At 39.9% G+C, this 16,717-nt stretch overlaps 1 protein-coding gene across 2 annotated transcripts in view; it reads right to left on the bottom strand.

Moving 5' to 3' along the window:
• LOC113534778 (protein jagged-1b) overlaps window positions 1-15,877 on the bottom strand; it is a 51,382-nt gene extending 35,505 nt beyond the window's left edge. The window contains exons 1-2 of one of the 2 annotated variants that reach the window (XM_026927727.3): window positions 15,221-15,877; window positions 5,317-5,619 (exon numbers count right to left, since the gene is read on the bottom strand). In XM_026927727.3, coding sequence (XP_026783528.3) covers window positions 5,317-5,619; window positions 15,221-15,304 — 387 coding nt within the window. In that variant the 5' untranslated portion in view covers window positions 15,305-15,877. The remainder of the gene's footprint in view (window positions 1-5,316; window positions 5,620-15,220) is intronic. The other variant, XM_026927726.3, reaches the window with a different exon arrangement.
• Window positions 15,878-16,717: the final 840 nt, after the last annotated feature.

Below are 16,717 nucleotides of genomic sequence, written 5' to 3'. Positions count from 1 at the left end.
CACACACACACATGTATATACCTTTAATCTTTTTTTCTTTGTTGAAAACAGTAGATCAGTGTGCGTGTGAAAGATAAAACACACAGAACGAGAGAGAAAGAAAGAAAGAAAGAGAGAGAAAGTGGGCTCAGCTTTCCTCCTAATAACTGTGTTCACCTGTTCGTCCCCTCACCTGGGACAGTAGGAGACCCCCTTCCCCTCCTCTTTCCTCCCCCCAAACCACCACTCAGTGATGGGCTGATAATGAAGCTCTTTCATTCCACTGGCTACTCATAGAAATCTCTCTCTCCCTCTCTCTCCTTCTCTCTCTTCCACCCCCCTCCTTCTCTCCAGCTCTAGTCCTTTGCTCAGCCCTGCCCTGAAACTGAACCAGATTGGTTTTCTCTGGTTGATTTTTCTCACACTCACACTTGCCACCACCACCCTTTAAACACAACGATACTATCCAGAATAAAAGAAATGGTGTGTCAGAGTGTTACAGTGTGACTTTTGTATGAGGATTTTTTTTTTGTTGTTTAAGAGTGTGTCAGTTATAAAAGTGACTGTATTTATCTTTTCCTGGGAACAGCATCCTGTTCACACACTGCCTCATGGGGATGAAAGACATTATGTTGACAAAAACTCTGGGAAGTTAATTGAAACATGTAGCAGAGACTGTAATTACAGCCACGCATTAATTTGGGGTTTATCCCATGAGGAACAATTTGGTATGTAAGAGGGGTTAACAATATATCGTTTGTTACTTGTTATTGCAATATTGGCCTTTGCGATCCTGATATCTTAGAAGAATGTAGTATTAAAAAAAGCAACAAATCACAATTAGTTATTGGTTTCTGTGAGCATTCTCATAATAGTAATAATAATAATAATCCTGAGTTCAGGTTACTGTCTATGGCTACAATGAAGGGTCATTGAATGTACAATTTTCTACCTTAATATGGCACAGATCTGATTTTTTCCAGGCTATGTGACCACAAAATTCTGATCTCTTCAAATCAGACCTGAGTCACTTTTGCATGTGGTTCTAAATCAGAGGCATATCTGATATGTGGCCATGTGGCATGAATGAGAACGGTCAGATTGCAATCTCACCACACCCCCGTCCCACCAATGCTAGCCATCTGGGGTTTTTTCACCTTTTAGACCTGATCATATGCAGCTGACAACCTAGAGAGCAAATTTGACACAGGCTTTGGCTACTAGTGCATTCATTTATTGCTTCTACTATAAAGGATTGTCTCACGAAGAAGACGTATTTTTTATTGTCTGTGACAAAGGAGTCATTTCGTAGGACAGGTGCGCTGGGTGACAGATGGGTCATTATAGTTATGAATGTGAACTGTCAAGACATAGACACATCCAATCTGAGCAAAAAATTAGAACTGTGGCTACCGAGTGGCTCCAAGTCCGAATCTCATAGCCGGGAGTCAGGGTACTATCTGGGTTGGAGGAATGGCATACTCTCTCTCCCCCCTCCCTCACAGTGACCCTAGCCAATAATGGACATCTGTGAGTTCATGTATGTGGAAGAGGGCAGACAGCTCATTCCTCTGAGTGTGTTATGCTGCCCTGTAACGCAGCATGAGCAGAAGTTTGAAAAAGATGAGGAAGCACATGTTAGCCTTCATCTTCCTTGGTTGAAAGTTAGCTGGTTGGTGCAAATCAGAAGATGATTAAATGGGAGAGAAAAATAGGGAATAAATCAGAAATGTGCAGTGCAGCGTATATTGCGAATGCTGCCTATATAGATTTTCTCATGTTTTTCCCAAGTCCCCACGTGGGTTTCCTCTGGGTTCTCCGGTTTCCTCCCACCTCCCAAAAACATACTTGTAGGTAAACTGGCTACGCTAAATTTTCACCCCTAGGATTGAATGAGTGTGTTCATAGCATAGGCTCCACCATAACCCTCACCAGAATGAAGTGTATGAATGAATGAATAAATGAATATACGTTTGATCAAACGAATGCAGGCCAGTATTTAAACATGACACAACATAGCTGTGGTCACATTTTTTCTAGTCTCCTCATCTCAGAATTTTTTCCATCAATGTCAATCATGCTCAAAAAATGTCAACATTCTTCCTTCGCAAACATTCCTTAAACAAGAAACAGAAACAGTTTAAACATGTTTTGTTTTAGATACATTTCAAATGTAAGGATGTACAAAAAGACTTTCTGTTGTAGAATTTTGCACTTTAAGACCACCACAAAAATATCCCTAATACGAAATAATAAAAATGTATTTAAAACTCTTATTGAAGGATGAAGCTGGTGTAATGTGTTGAATTAAATACATGTAGGTGTGCTGATGTTTCTATTTTGTAATACCTTTAATTTTTTTTTAGATTTTGTGCCAAATGTTTTGCAGAAAAACTGTGAAAATGACAGGCCATAAAACCATGTATACTGACAAATTTAAAGTTTTCTCTTAAATACTGGGAAAAAAATAAACGTGAACTTAAGGACCAATAAAATGGCAGCATAAGGTATTTCTTTTGGCCACATTAACGCCCTTAAGTGCACATTTGTTCCCACTGATGCAGTAACACAAGTGTGTGCATGTCTGTGTGTGTCTGTGCTTAAACCATGTCCTTTTGAATGATGCGAGGCAAAGAACATTTGCGTGTGTGCACACAATACAAGCAACAACCGAGTAGTAGAGGTGGGAGTTTGTATGAGCGTCTCCGTGTGTGTGTGTGTGTGTGTGTGTGTGTGTGTAAACACGAATGGCTCCATTTTTTTTTTTTACAAAGACACATAACCCTGTTCAGACAGCTGGCCCGCATCAGATCACTTCCTTTTCCTTCACCGAAGCTCTAGTCAGCTTTGGACTTTATTAAAAACATTATCATGACTCAATATATCCTCAATTATAAGCATAATATGGGCTTTCTTGCTATTATTTGATTCTGTCTTTACAAACAGACATGCAACCTCGCTTGCAAAGGTCATAAAACTCCCGCAGACAACAATAATAAAACAATGCAGATGGAAATATAGACATGTTTAGAGTGCTAACACAGAAACAAACAGGACTGGGAAGAGCAGATCACAACGAGCCATTAGTCTCCCACAGGACGACGAGTCATTTTAAAGGATTCCACAGCCTGAGGCGGCCTGATCGTACACAGACGCAGACAGACAGACAGTGGGAACAGAGAGAGCGCAGACTCGGGAGAGGCAAAGGGTGCTGTGATTAGCCTAGAGTGTTTAGGAAGTCTCTGGGAAACTACAGAGAACTACGCTTTGTGGTTGTGCGTGTGTGTGTGTAGTTGGCATTGCACCCAGCCTGAAATAAAGCCCCATAAAGTCTTGACCACACCACTGAGGAAACTTCACATGAATAATTTAAAGCAAACACAAATAGGCCGACCCTCAATCCAACTTTGTTATTCTGTTTTATACATTATATAAGTTTTATGGATTGAGCTTGTGGCTTCCTATTCTCTCTCTTTTGGGTCTGTGTCTCTGTGTATTTAAATCTCTCTCTTTCTTTCTTCCTTTCCTATTCCTTTCGCTATTGTGCTACATAAAGGAAGAGATAAAGGGCAGATGGAAACCCACAGCACAGAAGTGGAGAAACAGTCAGCCACGCTGTAATTGAGCAGTAATAGCCCGTGAGAGTAATGTTAGAAGGGAATTAGTCTGATCCATTATGGGTGATAAGACAGAAAAAGGTCGATCTGTCTGGGAGAAGAGAGTGGGGGAAAGAAGGAACCAAAGAGGCCAGGTTTACAGGTTCAAGAAAAAAAGAAGACGAGAAAAAGGACCGGTATTAGACGGTTAGATGAGGCGAGGAGAGTTCTGAAGAAAAGAAGATATGAGATATGATTGTTCTTATTGTGAAGAAAGCCATTTAAGTTAATATGACCAAAAGTTGACCGTTTAAGAAACTAAATAAAAAGAATGAGTAGCAGGTAAAGCTGAGGCAGGGAGAACATAAATCATTGAGTATTAATCAGTGTTAACTGCTTAGGCTTCAGTTTCAAACCATGAGTTTTATTATCCAGTAAATACTTAAAAAAAAGTAAAATTGTTGGTTTTAGTCAACAGAACCCAAGTACAGTCTTATTTTAATTTTAATCTTGGTTTAGTCAAATATAGTTTTGACTAATAACTTTACAGTATCATTAGAATACTGTTTACTGTGTTATAAATATCATTCTTTATGTTATTCGAGAAATTTCTTAATGAATTAGTACCATTAGCTATGGATTGATTTTTCAACATAACATTTCGCAATCATTTCACTCAACAAATGCGTCAAGACTGTGTAGATTTCTACATTTCATTTCTACTTCAATGATAAGCATGTAATTACAGAGATTTTTGCCAAGCAGATGTCAGTATTTGATTGGACAAAGGCAGTTTTATGCCAATGCCTGCACCTAAGGGTTCATGTCATCTTTGTTATTTAGACTGTTGTCATTTTTCATCAAAGGAAAAACTATGGTGCTACTTGTCTTAGAAAAGAGCCAATTCATGTCAGTTCAGGACAATACGGGATTTTACTTCAATGAAAATAAAAACATACTTTAATTACCGCTGTATAGATGCGCTTTTCTGAAGTGAAACAAAATCCGCTCTTCTCCGCCAAACTTAACGCAAGGTAACTAACGTAGCTAGCTAATGCATTTCATTTATAATTAACTAATATAATATAAACTAATATAATTAACAAATATAATGAACCTAATACCCTAAGTGCATGAACACTAAATTGGGAAAATAAAATGTTCCTTTATGTACCGGATTGATTAATACTAAGCACGTATACAATATTAATTTCTGTATCAGTATCGTATCGGCATTCCTAAACACAGGTAATAATGGTGCACAGTCTGGACACTTCTTTGGTGAGTCTCTCTCTCTCTTATATAATTCCCTACCTCCGTCTAGACTAATCAATGAACGTGAGGTGAAAGAATGTAATAAGATTAAAAGACTTGCAATGAGCAAGGAGCCAAGCGCTGACCACGCCACTCATTCTGCCACAGCAGAGCAGCACATAATCAACACAGTGTTATCAGAGCCATCCTAATTTCACACCAACTGAAAACTGGGTCAGGTGAAAAGAAGACATATTAGCAACTACACAGTCGACCATAATGGTGACTTTAATACTTTAATAATTGAAGCCACTGACTTTGAGACAGTCCACCATTGACACAATGACAGAAATGTACAAAAGATGCAGCCTCAAGTCTCTAAGATAGTTTTCAGCCATTAAATAATCACTCAACCCCCCTCAAGTTATGTGACATGCATTGGCACTGTATAATTCATAACATGATTAAATAATAAAGTTGGACTGACCGGCCAGGCGTATTTGAATGGGATGACGACCCGACCTGCTTCGGACCCTTGATGCCGCATGCCGTGGGAGTTCCCGCCCAGGACCGGCGTGCTGCCCGTACCGAACGTACATGTGCCCGTGGGTGCCACGCGAGCCTGGTACTCCTTCAGACAGACCCTGAAGAAGGTGTCACACTGGTCATTTTGAGAACATCGCTGTGCCCCGCTGGGCTGGAGGTCACAGCACTGACTACTCTGTAGAACGCCAAGAGAGTTTTGCCACTGGCGGATCTGCAGCTCAAACATACCCACTGCATCGACAGCCTGGATGAGAGAGAAAAGAGAAAAGAAAGAGTGATAAAAGAGAGGAACTTAACAAGACAAAGACATACTTGCTGTCTGAACAGGAGAGGAAATCATTTTAGTTCAGAGGAAATCATTTTAGTTCAGATTTGCTGTCTGAACTGGAGAGGAAATCACTTCTAATATCACAAGACTGATAGGAGCCAAGCCCTCTAAACATGGCCCAGTTATGATCATTCACTTGTAAAAAGTCATTGTTATGTATAAAAAATAATAATATAAAAAATCCTACCCTAATACTAGAGGACATTTTCATGATACGTGATATATATTACACTACTGTAAGGAACCATGCTATAGTAGGCTATCCACTCAGCAATTACCACCGATTGGTAATTATGAACACCTGTACACCGACCCATTCATGCAATTATCCAACCAGTCATTCACGTGGCAGCAGTGCAGTGCATTAAATCTTGCATATACAGATCAAGAGCTTGAGTTAACATTCATGTCAAATATCAGAGTGGGAGAAAAAAATGTGATCTTGGAGATGTTGACTGCGGCATTATTGTTGGAGCCAGATGGGCTGGTTTAAGTATTTTAGAAACTGCTGATCTCCTGGGATTTTCATTCTCAACAGACTCTAGAGTTTACACAGAATGGTGCAAAAAACAAAAAACATCTAATGAGCAGCGGTCCTGTTGGTGGAAACGCCTTGTTGAAGAGAGAGGTCAGAGGAGAAATGTCTTCTGTGAGGTGACAGGAAGGCTATGCTAACTCAAATAACTACTCTTTACAACTGCGCTGAGCAGAAAAGCATCTCAGAATGCACAACACCCTGAACCTTGAGGTGGATGGGCTACAACAGCAGAAGACCACATCGGGTTCTACTCCTGTCAGCCAAGAGCAAGAATCTGATGCTACAGTAGGCACAGGATCACCAAAACTCGATAGTTAAACTTATACTGTTTTTGGTTAGATTTTTGACATTTTTACTCTTTGATTCATATGTACAGTGGTTTTAAATTTATTTACGGTGGCCAAAATTTCAAGGCATTGGTACATCCGTATTATAAAAGTAGTCTTACACCAGAACTTAAATAGACATCTTGGCTCTCTTTTTTCCCACAGGTGAATAAATGTATGGTCAACAATAGATAAGAAGACTTGATTTTAACCGTAACATATTGCCATAAATGTGCACTTATTTATATATTAGATTTATATTTTAGATGTTTTGTACAATATATGACCTCACACACTTACAGAAAATTACTGGAATGGATCACTTCACCAATCAAAATTAAACAGTTCAAATGTCCTTGTCGAATTAACCTATACTCTATCAAGACTGCTCAAGGTCCCTAACACACTTCCTTTGTTTTAAAGGCGATAAGGAGGTGGATTGAGACTCAGAGCAGATGAAAAAGAGAGTCCTCTTTCGCTGCAGAGTGCCAGAAAAATCGAATCGCTCTGTCCAAATGGACAGGCTCAATCCTCCTCCCATCTGTAAGCCCTGTCTCTATCTGTACAATCATCTTACCTTATCCATCTCAATCTTTTTCCCCCTCTGGTTATTCTACCCCCTCACACAACCGGTCTCTTTTGCCTCTCTTCTTTCTCCGTATCCTCCCTTGTGGCAGCTATTTCCTACCCTTCTATGCTGTGCTCTTTTTCTTTTATTCTTTCTTGGTATCAATACCACTCCTTTCTTTTCTTTCCACTCCTCCCCAGGGATCACAGACATTGGGAACATGGCTCCTGTCTTTCTTTCACTCTTGTTTTCTTTGCTCACCCTCTCTCCATCGCTCCTTTCTTCTCTTTCTCGCTCGAGCTGGGAACTAGCTGCTGCTCTATTCTTTGTGCAATAAGTTCTTTTTTCCTTTTCATCTCTCATTTTCCGAGATGGGGAGGTGAAGACACACACGCACACGCACACACACACACACACACACACGCACACACACACACACACACACACACACACTTTCAACTAATAAGCTCCACAGAGAGGCAGAGGGTCAGATCAGGTGCCACTTAGATGAGAGCGCCCTTAAGTCTCTCAATAGTAGAAAAACTGGCATGCACACAGTCCACGAAAACAGTACGATAATGATACACACAATATACAATTACAGTGAAATGCATAGTCTCCTATTAAGGCAGAAGACAGTAAGCTCTCATAGAGAGAAAGTAGACTTTAATGATAATACAGCTAAATAAAACAATTATCGACTGTGAAATTATTATGATTAATGTTAATTGCGTTATGGAAAATAAATTACAATGTCTCGTGTCTGAATGTTCTGGATGCTCACACTACAGCCTGTATTTTACCTAATGGTGATGGAGTACCAGTCTAATCAAGCTTCTAATGTTAGTTAATCATTCATAAGTATACCTTTTTCAATTCACCTGTTCATGACACCCTGTATTATGAAAAGATGTCTGGAACATTTTGACTGGCTTTTTGTGCAGTAATGGCAGACCTGGTGAGTTTAGAAATACCCACACATATTAAATAAAATTCATTAAAGCCTTGAAACATTTTACATTTCCACAATAATTTGCAAGGAAGATGAGCGTGTTTTTTCTGGCTTGAGCTAATCATGTGGTGGTTTAATAACTTGGCTAGCTAAAAACATGCTTGAAATGTGCACACATACATAGAAGTATTTACTTTCAATATTTAGGGTTTTTCCATTTGTAAGTGGGTTAAACACAACAGAAGCAACACTTTTAGGTAGGTGTGAATTGATCTGATGATTTGGACAAAAGGCAACGATTGAAATGAATCTATGCAACAAAACATAAACTGATTATTACCAAAAAAAGGGCAAACAAGTGGTGTTTAAAAATATAATTCATGTTTTTATACTGATATTTTTATACTTTACACTTACCCCAGATCCTGAACAAAGTCAGTCACATAATGATCAGAGGTTACTAAATCGAATCCTATCAAATTGTAACATATTCAATGGTATTGTCAAATATCAAATTGTTTCTTTATGAATCGAAATAGTAACATATAATAAGCCTGAGGATTACACCCTTACTTGTAGGCTGATTTCACACTCTTTTTTTTTTTAGAAATATGAGTGACGTCAAATGCCTTTTTTCCTCTCGACCAATCAGACTGCAAGTTAGGGGGCAAGCGAGAAAAAATAACATAGAGGACAAAGCACTGGTAAAAATATTATGTTTGTTACTCAGTAAATATACAGATTTTTATGGAAAAAAAAATAATTGCCAAATCTCTAATATTACAATGTAACTAAAATGTAAACAGCTTGGTTATTTTGGGACTTTCACTGGTACACAATGTCATTTCCCAATGTGACGTCCCACAAACGGCCACACAAGCAGCTCCTCTTCTCTTGATTTTCTGCCTCCAAAGCTAAGACAAACAACTCCTCATCAGCAGAGTTAAAAAAATCTTTATGTAATAGCTAAGACTGATAAAAGCATTGTTAAGGTTACAATATGCACATCACATGAGCACTAAAATCACTCCAGCTAGTGTAAAGTGTGACAAAATATAGGCGTGGAAAAAAGATGCTGTGGCTTTACATGAAAGAAAAAAAAAACAGCTGCTAATTTCATATCAACCCAGATTTAAATGAGTGCATTATTAAAATTTATCATAATAATCTTAATAAGTAAACACTAAGTAAAACATAGGACAATGACTGCAAGGTTTACTTGAAGCCTAGACAAGTAGTACCTATTTATTTGGACAGAGGATAATAGCTAATAGAAAATTACCTTAAATCCAGTACGGACGTTAGTTTAAAAATAAACACACAGGAGTCTAAAATGAATCACAATGAAGGAAATGCATGAAGGAGTATTCATATGTACTCCTATGCTCTTAAAAAAGAGCTTCTTTGGATAATTAACAAGCTTCCAACTACTAGGAAACCGTTGTGTTGCTTGGTTCTACACAGAATCTTTAAGGGCTCCCCCAGAGAGACGAAATTAAGAATGCTTTAGTGTATTATATATACACTTTTTTACTAAAAATACACTGTATGGCCAAAGGTTTGTGGACACCTGACCATCACACTGATATTATGGCCTTCTCCAAACTGTTGCTACAAAGTTGTAAGCACACAATTGTATAGAATGTCATTGTATGCTGCAGCATTACAATTTCCCTTCACTGGAACTAAGAGGCCCAAACCTGTTCCAGCATGACATTGCCCCTGTGCACAAAGCGAGCTCCATGAAGACATGGTTTGCCAAGGTTGGTGTTGAAGAAATCAAGTGGCTCGAGCCCTAACCTCAACTCCACTGAACACCTTTGGGATGAACTGGAACACAAACTGTGCGCCAGGCCTTCTTATTTGACATCACTTCCTGACTTCACTAATGCTCTTGTGGCTGAATAAGCACAAAACCCCACAACTAAAAAACATCTAGTTGAAAGCCTTCCTAGGGTTAGTCCAAATAATTCTGGCCAAACAGTGTATCAAACATCTGAGCAATGCCCAACTAAAGGAACGTGTGGTGTCCTTAGCAGTAACTGAGACACACAAGAACGGGTCCATAAGTGAAACTGTAGACGCGCGCACACAGACACACACACACACAGACACACACACACACTCTTAAGGAATTTGGGGTATTGTGGGACAGTAAGACTTGGTGGTGCCTCGTCTCTCTTTGTGACTCCCGTCCCAGTGGAGCTGCTGAATGCCTGCACTGTCTTCCCATTGTTCCAGTGTGGCATATTGTCCCATTCCTACTCCTAAAACCTGAACACATCAAACGCTGGGCAGAGATAGACCACTGGCCATCACTCTACATCCTCTTTCTTCCTTTCCTGCCATCCTCCGCCAGGGTCATTCCCTACATACCTGTGTTTCAGCACTTTCACTCCCTCTCTGTCTCATGGAACTGCATCACAGGGAACATTGCAGAAGGAACACTACTGTCCAGTCTGAGATAGTGGACAAAATGACCAATTGCTATGTACCTTATAACATTTTACATCAATTTCTAAATCCTGTCCTAAATGAATTAACTTTGTTTCACAGTTCACTGTTCAATAATAGTATTAGGCCAATTGCCCAGCTTTGAATAGAGAACGTTCCAGAAATACTCTGTACCTCTATTCAATGTGTTTAATTTGTCTAAAAGTTAAAAACGTATCTAAATGTACAGAACATTTACATTTATATTTGACAAGCTATCATCCAATTCTTAATGGAGTACTGATTTCCAAAGCTCAACAGAAGAGAAGTGCTGCTCTACAATCCGTTAAAACTAGCCTATTATACACAAAACAAGAGCCACTGAAACTCTAACGTCTGGCATCCATACCCTCAAAGAGAGAGTATAAATGCTCAAAGGTATGTTTTGCACCATTATTTACCTGGAAAATGGTGTGTAGCTTTCCTTTAAACGTAATTTTATATAATTAGACCTTAAGGCATGACACTACAGATGAGTAAGATAATTTAAAAAAAAAAAAAAAAACTCACTAGATATTAAAATCATTACTGTCAACTGATATGCTGATATCCTTAGAGGTAATTTTTTTATTGGAACTTTTCCAGAAAATTTTTATTGGAACATTTTTTAAGCCTCAAAAAGACTTTGAGGGAAAAGTTTGGGGAAAGTTTGTTGGAAATTGTTTTTTATTGTTTAATCAGGAAAATACCACATACTGTTATGTAATTACATATTTTATGCAATTTTCCAGTTAAAATCTAATGTTAATCAAACAATGATTACCTTCTACTCACAGACAGGCATGAACATGTAAGATGTCATGAGTGCAGGTCACTGTGAAACTGAGATTTTGGTTCTGAATATAGAAAAAAAATTATTTTGAGGAAACAAAAAATATAGTTTGTCTTAATGCGTTTCCACTCTAGTTAGTATGGATTATAAGGATCGTATAGGAAATATATATAAGGCATTGTGCTCCACAAGACCTCTAAAATGTTGTGGTATCTGGCACCAAGATCTTAGCAGCAGATCCTTTAAGTCCTGTAAGTTGCAAGGTGGGGCCTCCAGGGATCGGACTTGATTGTCCAGCACATCCCCCCAGATGCTCGATTGGATTGAGATCTGGGGAATTTGGAGGCCAAATCAACACCTTGAACTCTTTGTCATGTTCCTCAAACCATTCCCGAACAATTTTTGCAGTGTGGCAGGGCGCATTATCCTGCTGAAAGAGGCCACTGCCATTAGGGAATACCGTTGCCATGAAGGGGTGTACTTGGTCTGCTACAACGTTTAGGTAGGTGGTACGTGTTAAAATAACATACGAATGCCAGGACCCAAAGTTTCCCAGCAAAACATTGCACAGAATCATCACACTACCTCCGCCAACTTGCCTTCTTCCCATAGTGCATCCTGGTGCCATCTCTTCCCCAGGAAAATGACACACACACACACCTGGTCATCTACATGATGTAAAAGAAAACATGATTCATCAGACCAGACCATCTTCTTCTATTGCTCCATGGTTGAGTGCTGATGCTTATGTGCCCATCATAGGTGCTGTCAGCATTGGACAGAGGTCAGCATGGGCACTCTGACTGGTCTGAGGCTACGCAGCCCCATACACATCAAGCTGAGTTGCACTGAGTGTAATGCCACCTTTCTGTCATAGCCAGCATTAACTTTTTCAGCTCTTCTGTGGGATCAGAGCAGATGGGCTAGCCTTCACTCCTCATGCACATCAACAAGCCTTGGGCATCCATGTTCCTGTCGCCAGTTCACCAGTTGTCATTCCTTGGACCACTTTTATTGGGCCCCCCAACACTCCAAAAGACCTGTTGTTTTGGAGATGCTCTGACCCAACTGTCTAGCCATCACAATTTGGCCCTTGTCAAAGTCGCTCAGATCCTTACACTTGCCCATTTTTCCTGCTTCCAACACATCAACTTCGAGAACTGACTGTTCAGTTGCTGCCTAGTATATCCCACCCCATGACAGGTGCGATTATAACGAGATATATGTTATTCACTTCACCTGTCAGTGATTTTAATGTTATGGCTGATACAGTATACATCAGTAAAAAAAAAACAAAAACATGGATATATTGTGATGACTGGGAATAGCTTAAAGACTTTTTTCAGATAATGCAATTACTGCAGGTGGACAAAAACAGTTAAATAAACATTTTTCTGTTGTGTTTTGGTGTTCTTTACTGCTACAGTTTAAGAGAAGACATATTATAAGTGCAAGTTATCCAAAACCTGAAAAATGTTTGACATCACCAAAGTTCCTTTCAACTTGTAGTGTCTTGCCTTAAAGGAATATGACAGCACTTTCTTTAAGGTCCAATTATAGTCCAAAATAATCTTTATCAGCATATGGGCAAACAAATTTTTTTTACATCTTTCCCTGAACTGAGAACATAGCAGAAAACTTATTCAATCAAAACTCACAACAGAAGAGCAGTTGTTGGAGCAGTCAGTAGACATATATTCAAAATAGATATTTATGTAGAATGCATTTATAGAATCTCCTGTCAAAAGTCTGGATAATTCGTCATTTCAGAGATCGTACTACTTTGTAAGATGGACGAATTTGTAGTAATGCTTTACGAAAACTGCCATCATTTCAGCCTGATTGTGCTTGAATACCACAACACCGACTGAATCACGGTCTCACAGTTTGCAAATTCGTAACAATTAGTGCAACGCATTTTGTATGAAAAGTTACAAAGTTCTATTGTCTATTGCACAAGTAAAACAGAATTAAATTACGGTTAGAGCTGAGGAAGGGTTAGCATTCCTACCTTATCTAATTACTAAATTTGTGTGAAATCAACCAAAATCCATCCACATCTCCCTCACCTGTTTGTATTTGTACGCATTCTTCATGAAATCAAGTTTTTACTGTATTTCTCCAGTGTTGGAATTATAGAGTAAAGTTAGTTTCAAATGTTTATAGACAGAATTCAGCAACTGACTTATATTATGCATGAGTAAACAGGTTTTCTGTTCTTTTCTCAATTCAGAGAAATGTTAAAGATCTTTCTGTGGTTATCGTCTTTACGCTACAAATGCAGTGGATAAAGATTAGGCTGAAAAAGTGTTGGAGTATTTCTTTAAAGACGGCTGCACCTTTATCTGAACAAAAATGTATGTGGACTGTAAGGGTATTTTTTTGTCTGAACCAATGAGCAATTGTAGTAACTGGTCACTTCTTTCATCTATTTTATGGCTCTCTCAAATTACATAGCAGAGCCTGAGAGAGAACATGGCAGCATATTTTTAACATGAACCTTACATCATACATCCCTGCAGCTATCATAAATACTACAAAGATGCATCAGCAGTCATATTTCTCCTCCTCTTTCAGATAAAAATACTGACCAAAGATTACTATTTGTCTTTCACACCTTGATAAATTGCATTACACAGGTATTATCGACTCAGAGGCTTGTTCTTTGCAAACTGATACAGCAGCTCCATGCTCTTTACAGAGCCCCACAGAGCAACAAACTGCACAACAGTACAAGGGAAGACTGCAGTGTTCTCACGCCCTCAGGACCAGGCCAGGCATGAGCACACACAGCAGTAAGCTCCACAACATACACACATCCTCTCAGCTCAAAGGTTTGTCCCAGTCAGGATCTGACCTCCTCACTGGAGAACACAGGCTCAAACCTGAAGACCCGAACCCGGGCTGGAGGGCCTGCCGGCAACAACAAAGCCAGGTTTCTCAGAAAGTACATGCTCTTTGGGGGAGCGTGTACGGTCAGGTCATTCTCACAACACAGCAGATCCCTATGGAGACTCATGACAACATTTACTTCAGTCACCCAGACAATGCAGCAAGACTGCACATGATGTATTCCTCATATTTCCATTAATGCTTTAAATTGTGTATGCTGGGTATGGCACACTGGACAAGATGTCTGGGTGGAATAGGCAACGGATTCAGTGGAGGTCCCTACATTTTTACAGCCGAGTCTTGTATATCTGATGGAACAAAATTACATGGAGAGGATCTGTATAAATGGAAAGTCACTGCAATGCTTCCACTAATTCCACACCCACTGACAGAAGGCTGATAGAGTATTCTCTATTCAGCATTTCTTTTCCATAGCAAGTTATCTGTCAGGATTTTGGCTCACCAATTTTGTATTATTTTTAGGTGCTATAAATGGTGACACATGGTCAGGATCCCAATCTGAAGTCGGGCAACGGCAATGGAGTCACTGGAGGTCATCGAAACACCCTAGGTCACCCTGTATTTTACACTGAACCCTTATATCTGTCTGTCTTATATCTGCCATTGTTAGGTAGCTGACAGAAAATTCTCTTTTCACTGTCTCTAATTAAATCCCTTGCACAGGAACTGTTTATGGGTCACTGTCCTTATTTAGAGCAGAATAAAATCACAGCACAGAGCAGGCAACACCGCCCATACGAGCAACAAGTGCAACAAAGAACCCAGTGAACAACAGGTGGCTCTGAAAACAGCTCTCATGCACAATGTTTCCATGCACACTGAAAGAAAACGGTGGAAAATATGATACGGAAAGGTTGCACCGTCAGCACTCTATCCAGAGAGCAGCCCGAGTAGATAAAGTCCAGCCTGGGTTAAGAAGCAGCCGAAAATAGCGCGTAAAGCGGCTAGTGCTTACCAGAGCCTGGAAAGCGAGCGCGAGAAGGAAAAACGCGGTCCTCCGGTGTCCCCGGTCCATCAAACCGGCTCTGTCTCTGCTCATCTTCAGTCCTAGCGACCCAGTTACGCCGTGTCGACTCTAAAAGACGGGGCCATGACGCTGAACTTGGTTTAACATTAATAATAACAATAAAAAATAACAGAGCAGCAGCTGTGCGCACTGCAGGTAAGTGAGTGGTCCACCTGGATGCGTCTCGGTCCCCGGTTTCTACACACACGCACACACACACACACGCTCAGTCACTCACACTCCCACACACTCCCACACGTTCCCCCCCTCCTCTTCGACCTCCTCCCTCCTTCCCTCCTTCCACCTGCTGCCGTTAAGAAGCTTTGGATGCCGGCTGACTGACTTCAGCTCTCATCCTCTTTAGTCTCCCGCGGAATTGTTCAGTTCAGCGCCGAAGCGCAGCGGAGCGCGTTATGAAGGGCGGGAGCGCATGTGACAGAAAGAGAGAGTGCTGGGGAAACTGGCAAGGAGGAAGCCTGTGAGTCCCAAGGTTGCCAGATTTGGTTCGAGTTTCCAACTCAACAGTTCAGGAAAAACATAAATTAATAGGTGAAATGATTGTAAATGCTGTCCACGCGCTGTCGGGAAGTGGGAATGGAGATGTGCGCACTGCGCAGTGTCTCTGCACTGAAATTCATTATTCCACATTTGGGTGGGGTGGAGAGAAATGTTGGGACAAATGATGAACATGGAAAAGTACTTAACCTCGCCTCAGTGCTGCTGAATTCTCAAAGCGAATTGGTTAGAAAGCGTTGATTAATTTTGCATAATAGTAGCTCTGACAATACATTAACGCGCTCTTCTAATACATAAGCGTTTCTATGGTAACAGCTCAGTCACAGGGATCTAATCTAAGCCTAATAATAAAAACGTGTTATCATTTAACAAAGAAAAACATACCTTCACTGACATGGTGGAGTTTTCTATAAGGAAATGTTGATTTAACATTGTATGGAAGGAGTCTCCAGTGTCAGCGCTTTGTAACAGTTAGTTTTCCACCATGGGAAAGTTTTCAGGACAGAGGTTTGTGCTTTGCAATTTAAGGTTTCTCACTAACATGACAAGCTGTGTTTTCATGTCTTGTTAATTTTAAGAGAGAGAGAGAGAGAGAGAGAGAGAGAGAGAGAGAGAGAAAAGCGAGGATGGTGAGGGAACAGCTGTTTATAGCTGCTATAATGTAAGTGATAACAGGACCTAATTTGTTACCATAGCCCTAAAGGTAACTATAAACAGTTAAAAACTATGAAGTGTCATTCATTAATAATTAGAAAATTGTAATGGCATATCACACTGTTATAAGAGCAATACCACATTTCAGGACCTGCTGTAATAGGAAAATAATCCACTTCAGTGCAGTAATGGCATCACACCACCTACACAGCCTAGATCATTTTTCTATAAGAGCACGTATTCCTTACACAACAGCAGCTCTAACAGTAGTGCTGG

Source organism: Pangasianodon hypophthalmus, chromosome 6, assembly GCF_027358585.1.
Source record: "Pangasianodon hypophthalmus isolate fPanHyp1 chromosome 6, fPanHyp1.pri, whole genome shotgun sequence".
Classification (NCBI taxonomy): domain Eukaryota; kingdom Metazoa; phylum Chordata; class Actinopteri; order Siluriformes; family Pangasiidae; genus Pangasianodon; species Pangasianodon hypophthalmus.
This window is presented reverse-complemented; position numbering and strand designations above follow the sequence as displayed.